Raw genomic sequence first — 24,817 nt, 5'->3', positions numbered from 1 at the left:
ACCGTGTGCCGTCGGCCTTCCAGCTGACCTTGTAGGGATTCTGTTCCAGAAAGCGAAGGTTCCGCCTGTCCATGGACACGGGCTGAGCACCTGGAAACCCGGACCTAGAATACACACAGAATACCCTTTTATCAACAATGTCCTGGTGAGAACATCAGGGATTAGAAATTCAGACAGCTTTATAAAACTCTTACATGAAACTCCTCTCATATGAGACATGAGGCTGTAGAGCTGAAACACCACAATTCCTCCATATCGCTAGTAAAGAAAAAAGACACCTACGGCAGAACAGTCATTTCCTACCCTTGTATCTCTTAAGGCGTCTGCATATTAGGTTCGGTTCGCTCCTAGCAGAACTCAGCTTGGCGAAGTGAATGTCTGTGCCTCGCATACTCCCTTAAGACCTTAGCTTGAAAAATGAGACAAAAAGGGGCAATAGTACTCTCGCCCTCTTGAGACGCTGTAGCCAGTGTACACTTCCTCAAAAGTCAGAATTCATCTAAGATTTTAAAAAATATATTTGATTTCTTGAGTTATTTTGTTCCGAGGTCTTTGCCGCACAATTTTACTTCCAGCTAAGATGTTTGGTCCAGTAATTCTCAATTGAATGAAAACGAGTCTCTCGTTGAATGATAAACACTTAATTGAAGAATCCTTACTGTTGACCAATCATCAACGAAGGGCCATAGACTTTGGCTACCAACCTTCGGCATGCCACAAGAAAAAATGGTGAGTGCACGAACATCCAAAAAAAAAACCTTGCCAAAGACCAAAACGTCACAAATTGGTTTGTGTCCTGGGTCTGTCGCAGCCGGCCGCGACCGGGAGACATGGGGCGGCGAACAATTGGCCCAGCATCGTCCAGGTTATGGGTGGGTTTGGCCGGCCGGGATGTCCTTGTCCCATCGCGCTCTAGCGACTCCTGTGGCGGCCCGGGCGCAGTGCAAGCTGACTCGGTTGCCAGGTGTACGGTGTTTCCTCCGACACATTGGGGCGGCTGCCTTCCGGGTTAAGTGGGCATTGTGTCAACAAGCAGTGCGGCTTGGTTGGGTTGTGTTTTGGAGGACACACGGCTCTCGACCTTTGCCTCTCCCGAGTCCGTACGGGAGTTGCAGCGATGGGACAAGACTAACTACCAATTGGATACCACAAAATTGGGAAGAAAAAGGGGGTAAGAAAATATATATACTAAAATTACACAAAAAATATGCAAACTGTTTTGGATGGGAAGCATGCGGACGCCTATTACAGTACAAAGTAGAGGTTGACCGATTAATCGTAATGGCCGACTAATTAGGGCCGATTTCAGGTTTTCATAACAATGGGAAATCGGTATTTTTTAAAAACCTTTATTTAACTAGGCAAGTCAATTAGGAACACATTCTTATTTTCAATGATGGCCTAGGAACGGTGGGTTAAGTGCCTTGTTCAGGGGCAGAACGACAGATCTTTACCTTGTCAGCTCGGGGATTCAATCTTGCAACCTTACAGTTAACTAGTCCAACGCTCTAACCACCTGTTACGCGAATGCAGTCATAATCACTAGTTAACTACACATGGTTGATGATATTACTAGTTTATCTAGCCTGTCCTGCGTTGCATATAATCGCTTATGTACCTAACCATAAACATCAATGCCTTTCTTAAAATCAATACACAGAAGTATATATTTTTAAACCTGCATATTTAGCTAAAAGAAATCCAGGTTAGCAGGCAATATAACCAGGTGGAATTGTGTCAGTTCTCTTGCGTTCATTGCATGCAGAGTCAGGGTATATGCAACAGTCTGGGCCTCCTGGCGCGTTGCGAACTAATTTGCCCGAATTTTACGTAATTATGACATAACATTGAAGGTTGTGCAATGTAACAGGAATATTTAGACTTAGGGATGCCACCCGTTAGATAAAATACGGAACGGTTCCGTATTTCACTGAAAGGAAAAACTTTCTGTTTTCGAGATGATAGTTTCCGGATTTGACCATATTAATGACCTAAGGCTCGTATTTGTGTGTGTTTATTATATTATAATTAAGCATTCATTCAAACAGCACTTTCGTGCGTTTTGCCAGCAGCGCTTCAAGCATTGCGCTGTTTATGGCTTCAAGCCTATCAACTCCCTAGATTAGGCTGGTGTAACCGATGTGAAATGGCTAGCTAGTTAGCGGGTGCGCGCTAATAGCGTTTCAAACGTCACTCGCTCCGAGGCTTGGAGTAGTTGTTCCCCTTTCTCTGCATGGGTAACGCTGCTTCAAGGGTAGCTGTTGTCGATGTGTTCCTGGTTCGAGCCCAGGTAGGAGCGAGGAGAGGGACGGAAGCTATACTGTTACACTGGCAATACTAAAGTGCCTATAAGAACATCCAATAGTCAAAGGTATATGAAATACAAATCGTATAGAGAGAAGTAGTCCTATAATTCCTATAATAACTACAACCTAAAACTTCTCACCTGGGAATATTGAAGACTCATGTTAAAAGGAACCACCAGCTTTCATATGTTATGTTCTGAGCAAGGAACTTAAACGTTAACTTTCTTACTTGGCACATATTGCACTTTTACTTTCTTCTCCAACACTTTGTTTTTGCATTATTTAAACCAAATTGAACATGTTTCATTATTTATTTGAGGCTAAATTGATTTTATTGATGTATTATATTAAGTTAAAATAAGTGTTCATTCAGTATTGTTGTAATTGTCATTATTACAAACAAATAAAATCGGCCGATTAATCGGTATCGGCTTTTTTGGTCCTCCAATATTCGGTATCGGCGTTGAAAAATCATAATCTGTCAACCTCTAGTACAAAGCCTATAAAAATCTCCAGTAAGAGTGAGTCACACACACACAGTGCTACCAGAAGGGTATATACGACAAAGAGAGAGAGATTGAGAAAGATCAGTAGAGAGAAAGAATCCTCACTTTTCCCATTCCGCAAACTCCTGACACTTCCGTTGGATCTCGGCCAGTTTAGGCTGTGTGGTGAGCTGCGTGACGCCTTTCACTGTGACCCCCTCCACGAATATAGCACCCTGAGACAGACAGAGTACGACACGTAACAAGTTGGGACTTGGACATTTGGGAGAAGAAATAAAAAAATACATTGACGTCCTATTGAAAACACACAATCCTAACAGCTCGGGGAAACAGCCCAGGAATTACATTTGGGGAAGATTTTCTGTTATCTAATGCCATCATTCCATGGTGTGGTGCACTCATTGGGTCTGTGACTGAGACTATGTCCCAAATGGCATCCTATTCCCTATAATAGTACACTACTTCCGACCAGAGCTCTATGTGCCCTGGTCCAAAGGGCACTAAATAGGAGTGCCATTTGGGATGCAGATTGAAAAATAGATGAGGGCCCCGTATTTTTTTTACATCTTTCTGGTGATTTAAGCAAATTTGCCCTCGTTTGTATCACTTCAGAGGAGTCTCCTCTTGCACCGACTTAAGAGGCATATGATGTACATTTGGAGAGCGCCAATATCACAGAGGGTCCCACACGGCTCTCAGTCACACCACATGAGCTGTGTGTCATCTGGAGCAGAACCAATGGATATCCTCTCTCAGCTCCTAAGCTACAGCACATTTCCCCAGTGCTCGGTCACTCTCAGACTGCATCCCAAATGGCAACGCATTTCCTATATAGGGGTTAGTTTACCATTAGGGACACTGCCTCTCTATTTGGAAACAGCCCATTTCCCCAGTGCCCTCTCTTTTCTCAGTCAGTCTGAGTCTCACAAATTTTAGTCTCTCCTTCCTCCGTTTCCCCGGCGCCGACTCAGAGGAGGAGGGGCCTGACTGAGACTCTTGGCCAATCACGTTGCCATCGTCGTCCTGGTCGCCGTCGTCGTCGTCGAAGCACCACTCTGGTAGCACGGGGGCGGCGGGGGCGTCTTCGACGTCTCCATAGCGACGGAAGAGCTCCTTGAGGTAGTCGCCTTTGTAGATCCCAGGGGCGCGGGCCTGGGCGAACGCAGCCACCGCCGCCTCGACACTGACCCACATCAAGAGACACACAGAGGAACACAACAGAACATCAGTCAGGCCCTGGATTGTCATGAGATTTGGAAAGTGTAATCTATTCTGTCTGACACGATTGAGAAAACTGTGCCCCTTGAACCAATTCCTCTTCTACTTAATGACGATTCAGGTACAGGGCTCTACGCTGACTTTAAAAAAAAATATATATTATTATTATTATTATTATTATTTTACAAGGAGCACATGGGCGCCTAAGTAGAAAAATGAAGGCACACAAAGAAATTCAGGAGCACAATTCAAAATATGAGGGATTACAGTTAGAATGCCTAATTTTTCTAGGTGCACTAATGCTCCTAAATTAATATTTCAGGTCGCACAGCAAAACATTTAGACGCATATGCAAGTAAAATGGTCGCACCGTAGAGCCCTGCGGTATGCAGCTGAACAAGAAACAGTGCAAGGTTTGGCTGGCTGCGCTGACAGCTGCCAAAAAAACGTATTGTTCAGCGCTGGTTGCCACCACATCACCTTGATATGATTGAATAAAAACAATAGTTCACCCCCCAAAAAAAACATCAGTCAGGCCCTCTATCCTCACAGCAGAACTCCTTAAGAGACAGGATGTCAATGAGCCATCAGCGTACTAGACGTCTCAGCTCATCAGTCCTATCTGACCAATGGGCAACCCTATCAAGAATCCTTCAACAAACATATCTGATCAGATCGCTGCTAAGTAGCAGAGTAGTTATTGTACGTCTGCTGACTGATTCTGTGGCTGACAGTGTGAGAAAGGAAATATCAACCACATGTGATATTGTCATCCAGAACCAGAACTGATGCACATCTCAGACTCTCTCTGTCTGTGTGTACTGTGGGATTATTTAACCAGAGGAAATGGGGGGGAAGAGAATGAGGAGGTTGTTCATGCTCATCCTGCCTATACCTCCAACACTGAGCCCAAGGGAATTTACAGATTCCGCTAACCTTTCCAAGACCCATTTACAAATACACATTCTCTTCCTGCCTAAAGACACAATCATCCCCTGCCTTTCTTTTCCGCTGCGGTAAATGATTCAGCACCTCTGGAGTCAGGTGTGGAGTTGACTCTTCGCCACCAGCCTGGGAGCCTCCGTCTTTCCCCAAGCGCAACTTTATTGACACTGACAGCATCCCTCCTCGTGACATTACATTTGGGACAAAGTCAAGCTGTCATCAAGGCAAGGGGTGGCTACTTTGTGGAACCTAAAATATATTTTCATTTGTTTAACACTTTTTTGGTTACTACATGATTCCATGTGTTATTTCATAGTTTTGATGTCTTCACTATTATTCTACAATGTAGACATTTTTTTTAAATGAAAGAAAAACCCTGAATGAGTCAACGTGTCCTAACTTTTGACTGGTACTGCATATAGAACCCAGAGACTTTTATTGCAGAGGTGTGTCAACGAAGTGGCCGGTTTTGTATTGGCGCTTATCATATGGTTTGTGCAGGTAGAAATAGTTGTAATAGAAGTCTCTGATAGAACCCAACCCGGTCAACCACAAGGCTTAAGTCTGCTTCCACAGCAACATGGCCCCACCCCTAACGGGACTGCAGGGGTCCATCCTGAACACACAGAAGTGATGCAAGCCATAGCACTCTGGGAATTGTGTTGGTTCTGTGGTCAATGTTAGAATACGTGAACATGTGATTTGGCAGTGAGACACACACACACACAGAAGCCATATGTGATACACACAGTTCTGTGGGGTGTTGATTGATCGGGATGGCATGGCCTTACCTCCAGTCCAACTTCTCCACCAGGTAAGCACAGATCAGAAAGCCTGTCCGGTTGAAGCCGTGCGTGCAGTGGACACCTGTGGGAGAACAGAGAAAGACACTGCACATGTCAACAAAGCAAAGTGCCCATCTGTCACTACTACTACAATTGGTGCACACACACACCACACACACACACACGCACGCACTTGTATTCAACAAAACGCAAATGAGGCAGTCCAATAACCCTGTCACTTTCTAACCATCTTATTACATGCATGACATGAATCCTATATGTCAAGACAGGAGGTGGTGGAGCTGGTGGCCTGGCTACGCATAATACCCACTGGGTCCTGAAAGACCCCTAATTGTCTACTGGGCGATGCTTCTCTAGGTGGGGGGTGGTCATACCATGGATCATTTAGCATTTTAAAACCCCTTTATTGATTCAATTGATAAAATATTAAATTTGGCCTTTAGTACCAAATCCCATTGAAACGCATTGAATAACATTCATAAAATGGCAAAAAAAAAAAGAAGTTAAAAATCATAAAAAACAAGGTTTTGAAGCGTCTTATTTCTAGGAGATATTTGTGTTGTTTAATTTACACATATTTAACCCCTTTTTTTGGGTAGGTGGCATAGATTTTATTAAACCGGTACCGGTTACCTTCAGATGAGTCCTGTGACACTTGCGGGGGTCACAGAGCAAACGCTACTGTTCGGATGCTACAGGCGTTTTCATGAGAAGATTGTCAGTCCGTGAGACATCCCGAAAATCAAACACCGCTCTAGCTCTGCCATCTTTCACTAAAGATGCAGAAGTGCGACATCGACATCTAGCTTAAACTAATGGATATTGACGGGGATTTTGTATCATGTGCGTCAATTGACTCTAGGGGGTTAAAGTAACTGCCCGTTGAAAATCCCACTTTTAAAAAGGTAATATTCTGTTAACTCACATCCAAATAATGTTGACTCGTCCTATAGACCCCTTTCCAGTACAACACACTGACGTCACGCAGCGATGTGTGCGACTCTTGGCTGCAGTAACAAAGCCATCACCATCTGCGCCCATTCAACATACAAACATAAATCTATGGTATTACTTCTAAACAAAATACCTTTTTGGGTTTCTCATACGCTTACAATGTTTTGATTCCTTCTTCAACAGGTCACTAAGATTATATTTGGTTGTGATCTTTTCAAAAATAAAAAAAATGTGGGATGCTGCAGTTGTTAGCTAGAATGCTAATGCTCATTGAAATTAGGCTGTAGCAAAAGCTAGCCAAAGAGCCATTTTACTGGTTGAAGTTGAAGTGTTTTTTTGAAGTATAATGCAGTTGATTTGCAATGACGCAAACATTATATTAAGCAGGACATTCATACGAGCCTTAAAATCCAATTATAATACAAACGTAGCGTGAAATGCACTCATTAGCTTTTTTTATTCCTGGTGTCCTGCAAGAATTCCTCCGTGTTCTGCCACCAACTTGCAAGCATTGCCCTTGTGCGGCAACGTTTGCAAACACAGAAAGGGGTCAAAACACATTTATGGCCAAAGCATAAATTGCAGGGGGAAAAAAACACTTAAAAATAACCCCACATCAAACAGAACATGATGTCACCTTCTTGAGGAGGACCAGCTGGCCAATAAGAGCTCTAGAGGAAGATGAGCTGGCCAATCAGCGGTCTACTCGCATAAATATTTTGAATGAACGGTATATGCCCACACCATTCTGTTGTTGGGGTACGCCAACACCATTCCAGCACAGAAAAGCTGCTTTTTAAAATACTTAATTACCATTTTGGGGGAAGGAAAACAATTTCACTCATATTGTAAGTAAATAAAGATAATATTTCATAGAAATCTGAAAACACTGGACAGTTACTGTAAAACCAGTTCATCAACCACTATCTGACACTATGTCTGGAGGTTATGCTACATACACAAGGGCCCGTATTCATAAAGCATTTCAGAGCAGGAATGCTGATCTAGGATCCATTTAGCTTTTTTTAGATAATGACTGGACCGGGAGAACCTGATCCTAGATCAGCATTCTTACACTGAGTCGCTTTATGAATACGAACGGCAGACCCAATCTAATGCTAGGGGAGGGGTGGAGGAGGGACAGAGAAACAGCCAGGGCACACAGGGAATCAGTTCATTTATTTTTCAAAGCAGGGAAGTATAATAGGGGCAAACAAAATCTTCACTCTTTAAAATGTATGTCAGTGGCAGAGCATCTATCAGCATTGAGATGTGATTTGGGGGGGGGGGGGGGGGGGGGGGGGGGGGGGGGGTGGGGGGGGGGGTGGTGGGGGGGGGGTTTGATTTGTGTGAAGCATCTCCCTCGGCCATGATGCCGTCGGTCATTGTTATTCAGCGGTTTCTATCAACTTTAAAGGGGAAGATGGAAATGGAGATGAAGTCTCCAGTAATGATGATCATTTTTATTTGAGGGGGAATGATGCAAGGAAATGTTATTTGATGACAAATGTGTCTGCTAATTCCAGTCCTGCTGTCTAATTTCACCGTCTGCATTAATACCAGAGAGAACAGATAAATATCAATGGGTGGCCGACAGGGGAGATTTTTATAATGACATTCATATATTCTAACCTGAGGTTCCAACAATTTCATTTACAACGCGCACTGAGTGGCGAGCGGCCAGAACACAGGTTGCTGTGGAACTGCACTGCCAGAAGCCACAACAGAGTGCCACAGAGCCCCCTGCTGGTCACAGCATGGAAGTACACCTCGGTGCTCCAGTAGCCTTGGAGGGAGTTTTGTTAAAAGAAGCCATGTCTGAATACCCGTACTTACATTCTAAATAGTACACATTTTGGGTATCCGAAAAACAGAAAGATTTATAATATGTGAAATATTTTAAATGTAGTATGCTTTAAATGCCAGGATGTCATGCTCCTTTCGGCTTTTCATTTATTAGAATTCGCTGCACACTACTGAGGAAGAGAATTGTCTTTAGAGACCCACGTGTGTCTTATAATCAGCTGAGGAGCCGCACTGTACCAAAATGAACGAGTGGCAGGAATTAACTTGATTACGCATTCTCAGTAGGATGAGCCTAGTATGCTGATATTTGTTGCTTACTGTATTCATTTTTTACTACACTACATTTAGATTTGTCATTTAAGTGCCTTGCTCAAGGGCTAATCGACAGATTTTTCATCTAGTTGCCACGGGTATTCAAACCAGCAACCTTTCGGTTACTGGCCCAACGCTCTTAACCGCTAAACAGTACGTTCTAAATAGTAAGTAGTACAATTGGCAAACATTTTGCAGTGTAAATAAGTAGTAAGCGAGACAAATTTCAGACACGGCCATAGTGTCCATGGGAACAGTGCAGTGCAACAATTTAGACATCAGGAGAATCATTTAAAGCATCCTGGTTGTGTAGAAGATCTGTTTGTGGAGGTTGAAACATGCGCTTCTTAACAACCGCCTGCTTAACCCGGAAGCCAGCCGGACAAATGTGTCAGTCAGAGGAAACAGTCCAACTAACGCCAGAAGTCTGGGTGCAGGCGCCCAGCCCACCACAAGGAGTCGCTAGAGCGCGATGAGGCAAGTAAAGCCCCTCCCCAACCAAACCCTCACCTAACCGGGTGACACTTGGCTAATGACACACAGCCTGGGATGTGACACAGCCTGGGATCGAACCCAGGTCTGTAGTGAAGCTTCAAGCACTGCAATGCAGTGTCTTAGACTGCAATGCAGTGTCTTAGACCGCAGTGCCACTCGGGAGGACCTAGATGGGATTACTTTTATAAAATATTTTACAAACCTGTTTTATAGTATTTACAAACACAAAATGCATCACATCATAAAGAGCTGAAAGAATATTAGGAAGAGAGGGTGACTGATAAGATGAGAAATTGTTGGTACTTATATTCTGGCTCCCCCTAGTGTACAAACTTGGACCTGCTCTTACTTTGAAAATCTGTTTTGTAGTGATATGAAGGCATATGCTATAATACAACACCCCAAAGAGGAGACTGGTGTTCTTTGGGATATTGTTGGACCACGTTAAAACGTAAATGAGTTACACCTCTTGACTCTTACCAAAATGAGACCAAAAAAATGCAAAAATAACATGTTTTTCCACATGAAGAACACACCAGACACTGGGACATTGTTTGACAATGAAGAAAAAAAATGTAAAGCTCCAGTACAAACATTCCTTACCTATTAACTCAGTTGGAGTCTTCTCCATGAAGTTCTCACATAGTCTGATGAACATCGCAGTGGTCTCCGCTGAAGGACTCTCTCCATGGCTAAACAAGGAAGGAACTCGTCACAACATATTCAATCAAGAAATTATATCATTATTTTGAACTAGCGGCATTTGTATGTGTAAACATAGACAATTAATCTTGAGTTTTAAAAAACAGGTCACTCATACATACCCTTTGCATTGAAGCTTCACATATTTAACACCCTCTTTTTCAATCTCGTTGCGGTCATAGAAGCGAGTAGTGTTTGTTAGATCAACAAGCAAACCCATTTTAACCTAGAGAAGACACAAAACATATGTTGACATTGGTACTCAATTCATCACTGTAGTCTAATGTATTGTAATGAAATAGGCAAGGAGCAGGTCTCGAAACCCTCAACCTTCTAGCCGAAAGTCCAGCACGCTATCGACTGTGCCTCAAAAGCAGGCTCAAGCAGCTTATAAACCCATGGTCGTTACACAACGCCCTCCTTTCAAAGAGCACGTCCTCGCACTAGTTTGCGACTCAACGTCTTATTGGAATGCACTCACTGGCCATGCACACGCACGTTCGTGGATGCAAGGTCCGATCACTTCTGACACCAATGTAATGAAACAGGCAGGGAGCAGGTCTCGAACCTTCAACCTTCCAGCCCGAAGTTCAGCACACTATTGACTGTGCCCCAAAAGCATGCTCAAGCGGCAGAGTTGATATCCGAGCTTATAAACCCAGGGTCGTTACAGTATATTTTCCCAAACAGAGACAAATGACTAATAAACACATTTCAACATCAGGAAAGACATACCTTTAGACTCTTCAAATACTGGGAAAGCATGCTTGGATGAAACCTGTTCTCTTCTGGCACTTTGTCATCATACTTGGGGCCCAACATAGTCTTCATTGGCAGGAATTTACCTGGTGAGACAGTGAAAGTAAGAGGGGTCACAGACAGGTCACAACATATGCAGACACCATGAAAACAGTACCACTCATGTATCTACACTCACTGTCCTGTGTTTTCCATACGTCATGACATGGTTAATGGCCAATTTACATGAAATAAAAACGTTAAAAGGAGCGCCCCTAGTAAGCATGATTCACTTTTATGATTCTAAGCGAATGGCATGTGACGTTTCATGTAGCCTAATCTGGCTGGCTAATCCTAACTACAAAAACACACACACCCCTTTTTAGCTGGGGTTGCTATAGAAACACAGACCCTTAGTGTTTACTTTAGATTGATGTTTAGTCAGTTTTTCTTGTTGGGCAATTAATTTTAACATGAATACATGCGTATGCTGGTTTGTTGTGACACGTGATGTACTCGCCTACAAGGGCTAACATAACGTTAGCTAACAGTGTTAGCATAGGGATTTTGTCTCTAGTCTAAGGTAACGCGTGGTTCTCGTCCAGTAAATACTTAGTAGATCAAACGAAAGGCCTTAAAAAAAGGTCTGAATCATTGACTTGTGTAAATACAATGTGAGACACGTTGCCGTGTGTGCCAGTTAACGTTAGCTAGGTAGCTTGTGCGCCACAACACCAGTACTGTGGCTACTAACGTTAGCCAACGTTGTAGCGACACAACAAGCTTTCGCAACTCACCTGCTACAGGTTGTCCTCTTCTAGGACAATTCCGCCATCGAGGGGGAGGCCCAGTGTGTGACATTTTGCCCAAGAGTCGCTACTGTAATTTCACAAATTGAGGATGTAGCTAACGTTAGCCACAGCAAGTCCGCCAGCTGAACATCGGTGTAACGTTTCCTGGGTGATCACCCTTCACCGCGAGCTCTCGTGCGCCAATGCTCTGCGGATTTGGGGCCTTGAAAATGAGGTTGATTTTGTTAGATGTTGGGCCTAACCCAGTTCTTATGGTCTAATACAGGAATTCGAACATTTATCCACATGTAGGTTTTTACTCACGATTGCTCAATGTCCAAATGTCGCGGTAATCCTCCGTTTTCTCAAGAACCAACATAAATGTCCATGAACGAACTAAAATCTAATTCTCAATATCTCCCAGTGTGCACCGCGCTGTTTTGCCATTTGATGACAGTTACTTAAAATAACCATTAGGTGGTAGACTAACCCCAAAACTCCTCGTTGCTTAATGTGTGGAAAAATATTTAGTAAATTATGAAATTGTACAACCGCAATAAAATATGACACAAACACAGTGGTTTAAAGTACTTAAGTAAAAATAGTTTAAAGTACTATTTAAGTAGTTTTTTAAAAAAGCTGTACTTTACTTTACTATTTATATTTTTGACAACTTTTACTTTTACTTCACTACATTCCTAAAGAAAATAATGTACTTTTTACTCCATAAATTTTCCCTGACACCCAAAAGTACTAGTTACATTTTGAATGCTTAGCAGGACAGAAAAAAATTCTAATTCACACACCAAGAGAACATCCCTGGTCATCCCACTTTTACTCAAGTATGGGGTCCACCACTGCACAGACATATATTTGCAAATGTTGCTACATTAGTTAGATTTGGCTTCTAGGGACACAACAAAACAGGTGGTAACATTTTATTATGACAGGTTAGGTTACAAATCTCCTTACTTGCAGATACCCGAAACAATTATGTGGTGGGATGGTCTGTCTGTCATCATGTCTTGCTTCTAAGACACAATATAGGTGTATTATGAAGGTTGAAATGTGTCTCTTCATTGCTCTTTCTTTCCACTCAATCTGAAACAATTTCAACCAACTACTTTCCAACAAAGGGAGAACCTGTCTCCGTTTTAGGTTCTCTACATGCCTCATCCATGCAGCTCTCCATGCCATCCTTCATATCATATGTATGAATTTGAATGTTAATTATATATTATTGGTCTGATGTTGCCATATACTGTACATACAAAAGGGATTCCAATACAATATCTGATCCATTCAACACGTAATTATATAATGTAAATAAGATATCCTGCCCATATCCCTCACGACCCAGCTCATGACAGGCATAGATGTAGCCATGTCTGATCATGTAATGTTGCTCACCTGAGTGCAATAGTGTGGTAGTGCATATCAAAATCAAATCAAACTTTATTTGTCACTTGCGCCGAATACAACAAGTATAGACCTTACCGTGAAATGCTTACTTACAAGACCTTAAACAACAGTGCAGTTCAAGAAGAGTTAAGAAATTATCTACCAAATAACTAAAGTAAGAAATTCAAAAATAATAAAAAGTAACACAATAACATAACAATTACGAGGCTATATACAGGGGGTACCGGTACTGAGTCAGTGTGCGGGGGTACAGGTTAGTTGAGGTAATGTGTACATGTAGGTAGGGGTGAAGTGACTATGCATAAATAATAAACAAGAGAGTAGCAGCAGTGTACAAAACAAATGGAGGGGGGTCAATGCAAATATTGCGGTAGCCTTTTGATTAATTGTTCAGCAGTCTTATGGCTTGGGGTTAGAAGCTGTTAAGGAGCCTTTTGGTCCTAGACTTGGCGCTCCGGTACCGCATGGCGTGCGGTAGCAGAGAAAACAGTCTATGACTTGGGTGACTGGAGTCTCTGACAATTTTATGGGCTTTCCTCTGACACCGCCTATTATATAGGTCCTGGATTGCAGGATGCTTGGCCCCAGTGATATACTGGGCCGTACACACTACCCTCTGTAGCGCCTTACGGTCAGATGCCGAGCAGTTGCCATACCAGGCGGGGATGCAACCGGTCAGGATGCTCTCGATGGTGCAGCTGTAGAACTTTTTGAGGATCTGGGGACCCATGCCAAATATTTTTTGTCTCCTGAGGAGGAAAAGGTTTTGTCATGCCCTCTTCACGACTGTCTTGGTGTGTTTGGACCATGATAGTTCGTTGGTGATGTGGACTCCAAGGAACTTGAAATTCTCGACCCGTTCTACTACGGCCCCATTGATGTTAATGGGGGCCTGTTCGGCCCACCTTTTCCTGTAGTCCACGATCAGCTCCTTTGTCTTGCTCACATTGAGGGAGAGGTTGTTGTCCTGGCACCACACTGCCAGTTCTCTGACCTCCTCCCTATAGGCTGTCTCATCGTTGTCGGTGATCAGGCTTACCACTGTTGTGTCATCAGCAAATGTAATGATGGTGTTGGAGTCTTGTTTGGCCACACAATCGTAGGTGAACAGGGAGTACAGGATGGAACTAAGTACACACTCCTGAGGGGCCCCAGTGTTGAGGATCAGCGTGGCAGACGTGTTGTTGCCTACACTTACCACCTGGGAGTGGCCTGCCAGGAAGTCCAGGATCCAGTTGCAGAGGGAGGTGTTTAGTCCCAGGGTCCTTAGCTTAGTGATGAGCTTCATGGGCACTATGGTGTTGAACACTGAGCTGTAGTCAATGAACAGCATTCGCACAAAGGTGTTCCTTTTGTCCAGGTGGGAAAGGGCAGTGTGGAGTGCGATTCAGATTGCATCATCTGTGGATCTGTTGGGGCGGTATGCAAATTAGAGTGGGTCTAGGGTATCTGAGAGGATGCTGTTGATGTGAGCCATGACCAGCCTTTCAAAGCACTTCATGGCTACCGACGTGAGTGCTACGGGGTGGTAATCATTTAGGCAGGTTACCTTTGCTTCCTTGGGCATAGGGATGGTGGTCTGCTTGAAATATGTAGGTATTACAGACTCAGTCAGGGAGAGGTTGAAAATGTCACATGCTCATGAAGCAGAGGAACAGAGGACAAATTTGTCCATGATAGGATTCATTTTAATTCCCTTAATTTAGGGAAAATGTGGCCAGGACAGCTGTCTACTATACTATGAGTGTACATCAGACCACCAAATCTTAACACTCATTACATAATCTTTGTGTGTGTACGTGTGAAAATAAAATTTGATGGAAAAAAATGTTGATCAGGATGACCAATCACAGAGGGTCGGCTCATGTGATGAGACATTCCCCCCGCCCAGCAACACAGGCAGCAGCTGTTGCCTAGCGGATTTGATGCTGCCGATCCAACCAGACAAGCAGATGTACAAGAGCTCAGCAACAGCTTGAATGCCCTCCCTCAGTGGGATCTGAATACTAAAATAGTGCTGGCTGCCTGGCTCAGAGGACAGACACATGAAGAAAACAAAACAATAATGTGTGTCTGGAAAACATCTCTATGTGTAATGAAAATGATTCTCTTGCTGTGTTACACTGACAGACAGAGAGGCAGGCGGCCAGTCAGACAGATATTCCCAGGCTCCAATATTCGATGGCTTGGAAAGTACCCATCATGAGAATGAATGACAACATACATTACGTAATTTCCAACGTGGGAGGTCTGCAATTTTGTGCTTCTTCTGCATTATCCAATTAAAATGGTGGTGGCTACCGACATCCGGGGTTTTGCGAGTAGCGTGTATAGTCAGAAAGTTGTCATGCGCGATGTCCATCGCTTCTTCGCCATCTCGAGTCTTGTAAAACATCGCTTAGAGTTAGGAGACTAGCTACGCCATCAACATCGTTGAACTCGTCTTCAATGTATTATCAAAAACCCACTGCAATTGATCTACAGAGATGTTTTTGGACAGACTTCAGTACCGCCAGCGACGAGCTAGAGAAACTTTAGCTACTGTTAGCTGTTGATAGCGAAGTACTAATGTAAGGTAAATAACTTAACTTTTGAAAAATAGTCAGGCAGCGTTATCTAATTTCGTCGATGTGTCCTCCCTCGCCACCTTCACGGGACTTTGAAGTCATGTTGGGCGAATCACTAAGTCACCCTATTAAAAACAATAAGCCATCCGTTTTGACATCCCACCATGTCGGGGCCAGCCTAAGCAAACCAAGGCAAGCAATGTTGAAGAAAGGTGGGAGGAAACTGCGTTCGACAATGTTGGGGTTACAGCGAACACACCAGCAAAAACCGATGAGAAACAACCCCATGCATCTGGCAGACAACAATGTCGCAGTTTCGAAATCCCCAGTACAGAGTGCCGAGCTCACGACCAACCGGACCCAGGCGACTGCGTTGACCCTTCACAATATTAAGCAGGGAACAAAGAAAGAGGTATACAATTGAGTTACTTTGAGAGCGAGATGGTTTTCGTTCTTATTCTGTGCTTGTACATTTGTATGTCTTTTATTTGTTTATTCTTAGTGAAATAGTATGCCTGCTTTGTATCCATTAACCACCATTCATAGTGTAAACATGACACAAATTCGCTTGAAGCAGTGGGATGGAGTCCTTCCCCTAGTTTATTTTGACGGCTTAAAAACTCAACGTTTGCATATTTACAAATTGATATTCAACCAACGACCCCATTCTAAAGTAGTGCACTCACGAGGTTAACGTACCAGAGTGATTATGAACGATAACTAGGCAGAGTCAAACGAGACTGCCTGCCAACTTTGAATGGAAAAAATGACGTACGTTAACTCCACTTCCATGGTTGGAATCGGGCACTGGTATTATTACCAGTGGACCTATAGGAATACGGTTCACATTGTACACTGTTTAAAAAAACAATATGGACCAGAATAGACGTGTTACAGGTATTTAGGTTATTTGTTTTGAAGGATTTCAACATGCTGACGATGTGCCAGTTCCTGAGACGTTAACAAAAGGCATTGACACAAAAAAACTAATTAGATGGAACAGGCAATTATTGTTTCTTTCCTCAAGTGTTCTGCTTAGCAATCGAAATATAAAGTCAATTTGCATAACAACGTTAGAATGGTTCTGACCCTTGTGAGGTTGTAATTTAGTTTTTCTTTCCTCCCAGCTACTGAAATCAAAAAGTGTGAGAGTGGAGAGAGCCACAGGACCAGCAGGCCAGTCTGTCCACAACCTCAATAGACACAATCAAGCTGCCCAGAATCTGAACACCCGGAGCCATAGGCGCAGGCACGCTAATGCACCTGGCAATGCTCTCTCAGTAATGAAAAGCCACAGCAGCTGCCACCAGAAGCCACCCTCTGCTCCCTTCCAGCTCCTCTGTGGAGAAGAGAAGAAGCCCTTCAACTCAGCTAACAGTGCCAAGATTGTGAATGTATTCCCAGCTGAGCTTGTACCCGAGGAGGAGCTCAAAGACGGAGAGAAGATCTATGCTGGAGCTAAATTCAGCGAGCCCCCGTCTCCAAGTGTCCTGCCCAAACCACCCAGTCACTGGGTTGGTGAGACTGTCCCCCAACATTCCGACCACAACCGAGAGAAAATGACTTTTCATTTGAAGTCTTTGCTGAAGGTTCAAGATAAACCATGATCACAATGGATGGAAAAGCTGGAACGATCCTTCTATACCTGATCAATGACAACACATTTGGCACTGAAAAACTGGACCGATAACTTAACAGCAACCGAATGTAATGAGTTTTTGATCTGTAATACAATTTCACATTGTTTTGAGCAAGCAGGCTTGTTTTTATTTTATTTTTAAGAACTTCTGTAAATGAATAATTCTGTAAACATGTAAAATGAGTATATTTTTCATGTTATTTTAACAGAAAGTATAGTTTTGTTACTGAAGCCTAAAATATGTTCACCATGAACTGGTGCACTTTTTTTACTGTAAATAATGGGCTGCATTGAACGTAAGAAAACATTTTACAAATTTGCACAAGACTGACTGAAAAACAAAACACGGGTCCCCCATTGCGGCGAGCATAGAGTTGTGTGATGGTTTGGGGTTCTGTGAACCTTACCCCACCTGTTTCCTGCTCTTGCCCTGAAAGCACTGTGGAGGACAGAACTCTCTAGAAGGAAGATTGTTTCACAACTCCTGTACTACAGTACACATTTTTGTCCTGTAGTACAAAAATAATCTTCCCAGCTCAACGGCCGATTGAGCTGGCTGGGTGGGCGAGATTAAGAAGATGGGGTGGCAATATGAACGTCTCAGAATCAATGATTCCCTTTGAAGAGGACAACTGCCACTGCAGAAAACAGACATTCAGCACTGAGTGCTTATTCTTTTAAGTCTCTATTACTGACTAATTTGTTATGTTTAAAAAAAAAAAAAAATGCTTTGTATTTTTATTTCATGTCTTTCATTTTCCCACTGGTCACCAGTGTTATGTTTCATCAAAAGCACTGAGAATTATATTTACCAGAAGTGATTTTTATTATTATGTAACACACCTTTGACCCTAGCTAACAGATTGTAACAGACTACTGTGATAAGATCCTGATGCTCCATTAGCTGTTACAGATTTGGTACTGTTTGGCGTAACACAGAGAATTTTTGACCAACCTTAACATGGCGACACTTCCTCAATTCCTGACAACCCCTGTCTTCTAAACATCCATGTCTAGTTGCAGGGGGTTTGTTTGAATTTAGAAAGTGCGCCGTTATTAAATTTAAATCAATGTGTATGCCGCCATCTTGTCTATTTCAAATATTCTCTCATTGACCGAGACAGGTGATTTGACCTCTGGAGCCAGGCAGCTGCTAGCTCTTGTTCCTTGACTCTCAGTGATGTCACAATGATGAAATTGTATTACTGTACCGAAGATCGACTCATGTTGTTGCAATTGTTAAAAGAAAAGTGATTTTAGTCTAGTCACTAAATTTGTATTCATGTTTTTTTTAAAAACACCACCCACATGGCAATTAGAACATTATTTATAATTTTGGTACATTTAATATCTAAATTGACATTAAAATATTGGCTACCACCAATATGTTGTCTGTCTGTTCCTCACCAGAAAAATGTCTGTTGAAAAGGCTGAGATGGCACAAACTTCTTAATGCCAGTCAGGCTTCCCATAAATGTATGGGTTTATTCTCTACATCTAATATTATATGTTAGATTAATCTAATATATTAAAGATGTAGGATCTTAATCGTATCACCCTTTTGCAGGAGAACTTTCCTCCAAGGCAGGACATTTTAAAATGTGTAGTGTATATATATATTTTTCGTTTTAAAAAGGCTTCTGAAGTTTAATTTCCACTTTGAAATTTCAGACTTGATTTTCCCTTATGAAAGTCTATCAACTCTTACAAAAATGTCCATTAATTATAATTCACATTTCCTGTTGCTGCAGCATTATTTTCCTGCTGTAGCAAACCTGCACAAATGAAGATCCTACATCTGTATACAACAGAGAATGGAGTAGTACTCTAGTTTCAGTATTAATGGCAGTGGTTGAAGATAATTTACACAACAGTGAAAAATAAACTAGCAACAAACGTATGTAATGCAGTGTGTCCACTTTGAACAGTGCAACTAACCTTGTTTTATTGAACCAGGCTGAATATCAGCCAACTCTCCTATCTGAATTGCTGTTGTAGACTGAAGTAAATGGATGAGAGTGCCCCCTCTGACCATATATCATTATGCAACATGTTTACTCAGCCTGAAGAACATTTGATCTGGCACATACAGTCGTGGCCAAAAGTTTTGAGAATGACACAAATATACATTTTCACAAAGTCTGCTGCCTCAGTTTGTATGATGGCAATTTGCATATCCTTCAGAATGTTATGAAGAGTGATAAGATGAATTGCAAAGTCCCTCTTTGCCATGGAAATGAACTGAATCCCCCAAAAACATTTCCACTGCATTTCAGCCCTGCCACAAAAGGACCAGCTGACATCATGTCATTGATTCTCTCGTTAACACAGGTGTGAGTGTTGACGAGGATAAGGCTGGAGATCACTCTGTCATGCTGATTGAGTTCGAATAACAGACTGGAAGCTTCAAAAGGAGGGTGGTGCTTGGAATCATTGTTCTTCCTCTGTCAACCATGGTTACCTGCAAGGAAACACGTGCCGTCATCATTGCTTTGCACAAAAAGTGCTTCACAGGCAAGGATATTGCTGCCAGTAAGATTGCACCTAAATCAACCATTTATCGGCTCATCAAGAACTTCAAGGAGAGCGGCTCAATTGTTGTGAAGAAGGCTTCAGGGCGCCTAAGAAATTCCAGCAAGCACCAGGACTGTCTCCTAAAGTTGATTCAGCTGCGGGATCAGGGCACCACCAGTACAGAGCTTGCTCAGGAATGGCAGCAGGCAGGTGTGAGTGCATCTGCACGCACAGTGAGGCGAAGACTTTTGGAGGATTACCTGGTGTCAAGAAGGGCAGCAAAGAAGCCACTTCTCTCCAGGAAAAACATCAGGGACAGACTGATATTCTGCAAAAGGTACAGGGATTGGATGATGAATCCCCTTTCCGATTGTTTGGGGCATCTGGGAAAAAAGCTTGTCCGGAGAAGACAAGGTGAGCTCTACCATCAGTCCTGTGTCATGCCAACAGTAAAGCATCCTCAGACAATTCGTGTGGGGTTGCTTCTCAGCCAAGGGAGTGGGCTCACTCACAATTTTGCCTAAGAACACAGCCATGAATAAAGAATGGTACCAACACATCCTCCGAGAGCAACTTCTCCCAACCATCCAGGAACAGTTTCGTGACGAACAATGCCTTTTCCAGCATGATGGGGCACCTTGCCATAAGGCAAAAGTGATAACTAAGTGGCTCAGGGAACAAAAATCAATATTTTGGGTCCATGGCCAGGAAACTCCCCAGACCTTAATCCCATTGAGAACTTGTGGTCAATCCTCAAGAGGCTGGTGGACAAACAAAACCCCATAAATTCTGACAAACTCCAAGCATCGATTATGCAAGAATGGGCTGCCATCAGTCAGGATGTCGCCCAGAAGTTAATTGAAAGCATGCCAGGGCGGATTGCGGAGGTCTTGAAAAAGAAGGGTCAACACTGTAAATATTGACTCTTTGCATCAACTTCATGTAATTGTCAATAAAAGCCTTTGACACTTATGAAATGCTTGTAATTATACTATACCATAGTAACATCTGACAAAAATATCTAAAGACACTGAAGCAGCAAACTTTGTGGAAATTAATATTTGTGTCATTCTCAAAACATTTGGCCACAACTGTAGAGCAATTCTTCATGTAGGATTTTTTTGGTGGGCAGATATATGATAGCAAAATGTGTAGATTTGCAGGAAATTAGCTTTAAAACTGCAAATTCTTCTCTGTCCCATACTGAAATGTGTAGACTAGCAGGAAATTAACTTTAAAACTGCCACATTTTCTCCCAGCCTCATGGCAAAATGTGAACAAGCACGAGATGCGCTATAAAATAGCAACAAAAACTGTAGAATTGCAGAAAATATGCTTTCAAACGGCAACATTTTCACTTAGCCTCATTACAAAATGTATAGAATAGCATTATAAAACAGCACATTGTTCTCAATGCACCAAGGCAAAATGTGTTGAAATGCAGTAAATTGGCTGATTTCCCCAAAAAACTGTCGGTGCCCCGGGCCCCAAATGCAGTAGTCCGGCCCTGGTGTAACATTACCGTTATAAAACATAAACATGCCCTTTGACCAAGATTTAAACGCCAACACTCCAGTCAATCTGAGCAAATGAAGAGTTCCCACTGTCTGCAGTCCAGTGTTTAGTGCTGACTCAGTCGACTCGTTATAAATGGCTCAGCACACTACAGATACGCTCGTGGAGCTAAAACAAAAAGTTGGCAGTTGTATCGACGAAGCCAAAGACAGGCTTCATCGTCTTAGTAAAGACATATGGGGTTGCCCAGAACTCGCATATGAAGAAAGAAAGTCTCACGACAGGTTAGTTAAATTTCTCAGAGGAGAAGGGATGGACTGTGGACAGTCATTTTAAGCTCGAGACAGCATTCCATGCCATATGGGGACCTGTCGGTGGCAAGGAGAACAATAATGTCATAAATGTTGGTTTCTTGACTGAATACGACACACTGCCGGGCATTGGACATGCATGTGGCCATAACCTCATTGCGGAAATAGGAGCTGCTGCAGCGATCGGATTAAAATTATCTTATCTGTCGGAAAGATATCAGTTTGCCTCTGTGAATGGTTTGTCCTCTGACAAATCAATTGTAAATTTCGGTGTTCCTCAAGGTTCCGTTTTAGGACCACTATTGTTTTCACTATATATTTTACCTCTTGGGGATGTCATTCGAAAACATAATGTTAAATTTCACTGCTATGCGGACGACACACAGCTGTACATTTCAATGAAACATGGTGAAGCCCCAAAATTGCCCTCGCTAGAAGCCTGTGTTTCAGACATAAGGAAGTGGATGGCTGCGAACTTTCTACTTTTAAACTCGGACAAAACAGAGATGCTTGTTCTAGGTCCCAAGAAACAAAGAGATCTTCTGTTCAATCTGACAATTAATCTGGATGGTTGTACAGTCGTCTCAAATAAAACTGTGAAGGACCTCGGCGTTACTCTGGACCCTGATCTCTCTTTTGAAGAACATATCAAGACTGTTTCAAGGACAGCTTTTGCAAACATTGCAAAAATCAGAAACTTTCTGTCCAAAAATGACGCAGAAAAATTAATCCATGCTTTTGTTACTTCTAGGCTGGACTACTGCAATGCTCTACTTTCCGGCTACCCGGATAAAGCACTAAAAAAACTTCAGTTAGGATTCTAGCAGCCGTATTTAGCACTGACTAGAACCAAAAAAATTGATCATATTACTCCAGTGCTAGCCTCCCTACACTGGCTTCCTGTTAAGGCAAGGGCTGATTTCAAGGTTTTACTGCTAACCTACAAAGCATTACATGGGCTTGCTCCTACCTATCTTTCCGATTTGGTCCTGCCGTACATACCTACACGTACGCTACGGTCACAAGACGCAGGCCTCCTAATTGTCCCTAGAATTTCTAAGCAAACGGCTGGAGGTAGGGCTTTCTCCTATAGAGCTCCATTTTTATGGAATGGTCTGCCTACCCATGTGAGAGACGCAGACTCAGTCTCAACCTTTAAGTCTTTACTGAAGACTTATCTCTTCAGTAGGTCCTATGATTAAGTATAGTCTGGCCCAGGAGTTTGAAGGTGAACGGAAAGGCTGGAGCAACGAACCGCCCTTGCTGTCTCTGCCTTGCCGGTTCCCCTCTTTTCCTTTGGGATTCTCTGCCTCTAACCCTATTACAGGGGCTGAGTCACTGACTTACTGGTGTTCTTCCATGCCGTCCATGGGAGGGGTGCGTCACTTGAGTGGGTTGAGTCACTGACGTGATCTTCCTGTCTGGGTTGGCCCCCCCCCCCCTTGGGTTGTGCCATGGCGGAGATTTTTGTGGGCTATACTCGGCCTTGTCTTCGGACGGTAAGTTGGTGGTTGTAGACATCCCTCTAGTGGTGTGAGGGCTGTGCTTTGGCAAAGTGGGTGGGGTTATATCCTGCCTGTTTGGCCCTGTCCAGGGGTATCATTGGATGGGGCCACAGTGTCTTCTGATCCCTCCTGTCTCAGCCTCAGTCTGTTACATCTGGAGTATTCTCTTGTCTTATCCGGTGTCCTGTGTGAATTTAAATATGCTCTCTCTAATTCTCTCTTTCTTTCTCTCGGAGGACCTAAGCCCTAGGACCATGCCTCGGGACTACCTGGCATGATGACTCCTTGCTGTCCCCAGTCCACCTGGTCATGCTGCTGCTCCAGTTTCAACTGTTCTGCCTGCGGCTACGGAACCCTGACCTGTTCACCGGACGTGCTTGTTGCAACCTCGACAACTACTATGATTATTATTATTTGACCATGCTGGTCATTTATGAACATTTTAACATCTTGACCATGTTCTGTTATAATATCCACCCGGCACAGCCAGAAGAGGACTGGCCACCCCTCATAGCCTGGTTCCTCTCTAGGTTTCTTCCTAGGTTTATGGCCTTTCTAGGGAGTTTTTCCTAGGGAGTTTTTCCTAGCCACCGTGCTTCTTTCACATGCATTGCTTGCTGTTTGGGGTTTTAGGCTGGGTTTCTGTACAGCACTTTGAGATTTCAGCTGATATACGAAGGGCTATATAAATACATTTGATTTGATTTGATTTAAAAGCTTTGGTGTAACGCACACCCGATTTTCCCGTCCCTGTACAGGTAAAATGTTTGAAGATATATTTTACGTGCGTGCTCACAGTTTCATGAAAATGTTGATTCAAAAGCGGTAATACGAATGAGAAAGTATGCCTACTGTTTTGCTTCATGATTTGTCAACTCTTGCACAATTTAGCAGTCCATATTGGATGCAGGTTCTGTGTGTCTTGAGCAATCAGGTTTACCGACATAACCGGTTGAGCGAGCCTGCCACAATGCACGCCCAGGTGCAAAGCACGCTCTCCACTTACCTCCAGTGTTCATTTTAGTATTTAGTATTTTATTAGGGTCCTCATTAGCTACTGCTAAAGCAGCAGCGATTTATCCGGCCGTCATTGTAAATAAGAATTTGTTCTTAACTGACTTGCCTAGTTAAATAAAAAAATGATGTGATGGAAACGAGGTGATATTTCAGTCTGATCAACTATAGTCTACTGATTACAACCGCAGCTGCATATGCTACAGGCAATGTTGTGACTTTTCCCCCCTGGCAAGGGTGAAGAAATTTGTAATGTTGTGTATTTATAGTCCATTTATTTGTGTTAGGAGAAAATCGTTTTATCCTAACACAAACACATGGGCTATAAATACATCAATTCATTTTCTGAAAATGTGAATGTGATCGAATTTGGTTTATATTTAAACTTGGGCTGGCTAGGCTACCTTGACCTTTTCAATCCACAATTATTAGCCGCCTGAATGTAAAAAAAAAACAACAACAAAAATCAACAGTGATGGCATAGACTGTGAGTTACTTTTTTAATCGCAGTTGCATAGGCCTACACGATGTAAACCTGCATAATGCAAGCTCAGCCCTGTGAGTTCTATTGTCCAGTTGTTGTCTGTGTAAAGGAACCCCCCCCCCCTAGTCTAGTTTTTAAATATAATTCATATAAACAAGTTCAAGGTTGCTGCAGTTTGACAGGGTTTTCATCCTCCCTAGGTTCAGGAGTTTTTTTTAAACCATGTGATCTGATTAGAAAAACTCTGGTCCTATCATAGCCCACACA

The 24,817-nt window shown here is 42.8% G+C and overlaps 2 protein-coding genes across 2 annotated transcripts in view; one reads left to right on the top strand and one right to left on the bottom strand.

Annotated features, from left to right (window-relative positions):
* rngtt (RNA guanylyltransferase and 5'-phosphatase) overlaps nucleotides 1-12,023 on the bottom strand; it is a 149,594-nt gene extending 137,571 nt beyond the window's left edge. The window contains exons 1-9 of the mRNA XM_029754085.1: nucleotides 11,904-12,023; nucleotides 11,586-11,802; nucleotides 10,786-10,895; nucleotides 10,173-10,276; nucleotides 9,952-10,040; nucleotides 5,767-5,842; nucleotides 3,740-3,995; nucleotides 2,918-3,027; nucleotides 3-104 (exon numbers count right to left, since the gene is read on the bottom strand). Coding sequence (XP_029609945.1) covers nucleotides 3-104; nucleotides 2,918-3,027; nucleotides 3,740-3,995; nucleotides 5,767-5,842; nucleotides 9,952-10,040; nucleotides 10,173-10,276; nucleotides 10,786-10,895; nucleotides 11,586-11,649 — 911 coding nt within the window. The 5' untranslated portion in view covers nucleotides 11,650-11,802; nucleotides 11,904-12,023. The remainder of the gene's footprint in view (nucleotides 1-2; nucleotides 105-2,917; nucleotides 3,028-3,739; nucleotides 3,996-5,766; nucleotides 5,843-9,951; nucleotides 10,041-10,172; nucleotides 10,277-10,785; nucleotides 10,896-11,585; nucleotides 11,803-11,903) is intronic.
* Nucleotides 12,024-15,618: 3,595 nt separating this feature from the next.
* LOC115194401 (proline-rich nuclear receptor coactivator 1) lies at nucleotides 15,619-18,591 on the top strand. Its single transcript, XM_029754072.1, has 2 exons — nucleotides 15,619-15,980; nucleotides 16,696-18,591. Exons 1-2 carry the CDS (start codon nucleotides 15,630-15,632, stop codon nucleotides 17,173-17,175), a joined length of 831 nt encoding a protein of 276 aa, XP_029609932.1. The 5' UTR covers nucleotides 15,619-15,629; the 3' UTR covers nucleotides 17,176-18,591.
* Nucleotides 18,592-24,817: the final 6,226 nt, after the last annotated feature.

This window comes from Salmo trutta, chromosome 1 (genome assembly GCF_901001165.1).
Source record: "Salmo trutta chromosome 1, fSalTru1.1, whole genome shotgun sequence".
NCBI classification, from domain to species: Eukaryota; Metazoa; Chordata; class Actinopteri; order Salmoniformes; family Salmonidae; genus Salmo; species Salmo trutta.
Note: the sequence above shows the minus strand (reverse complement) of the source record. Positions and strands in the feature narration are given on the sequence as shown.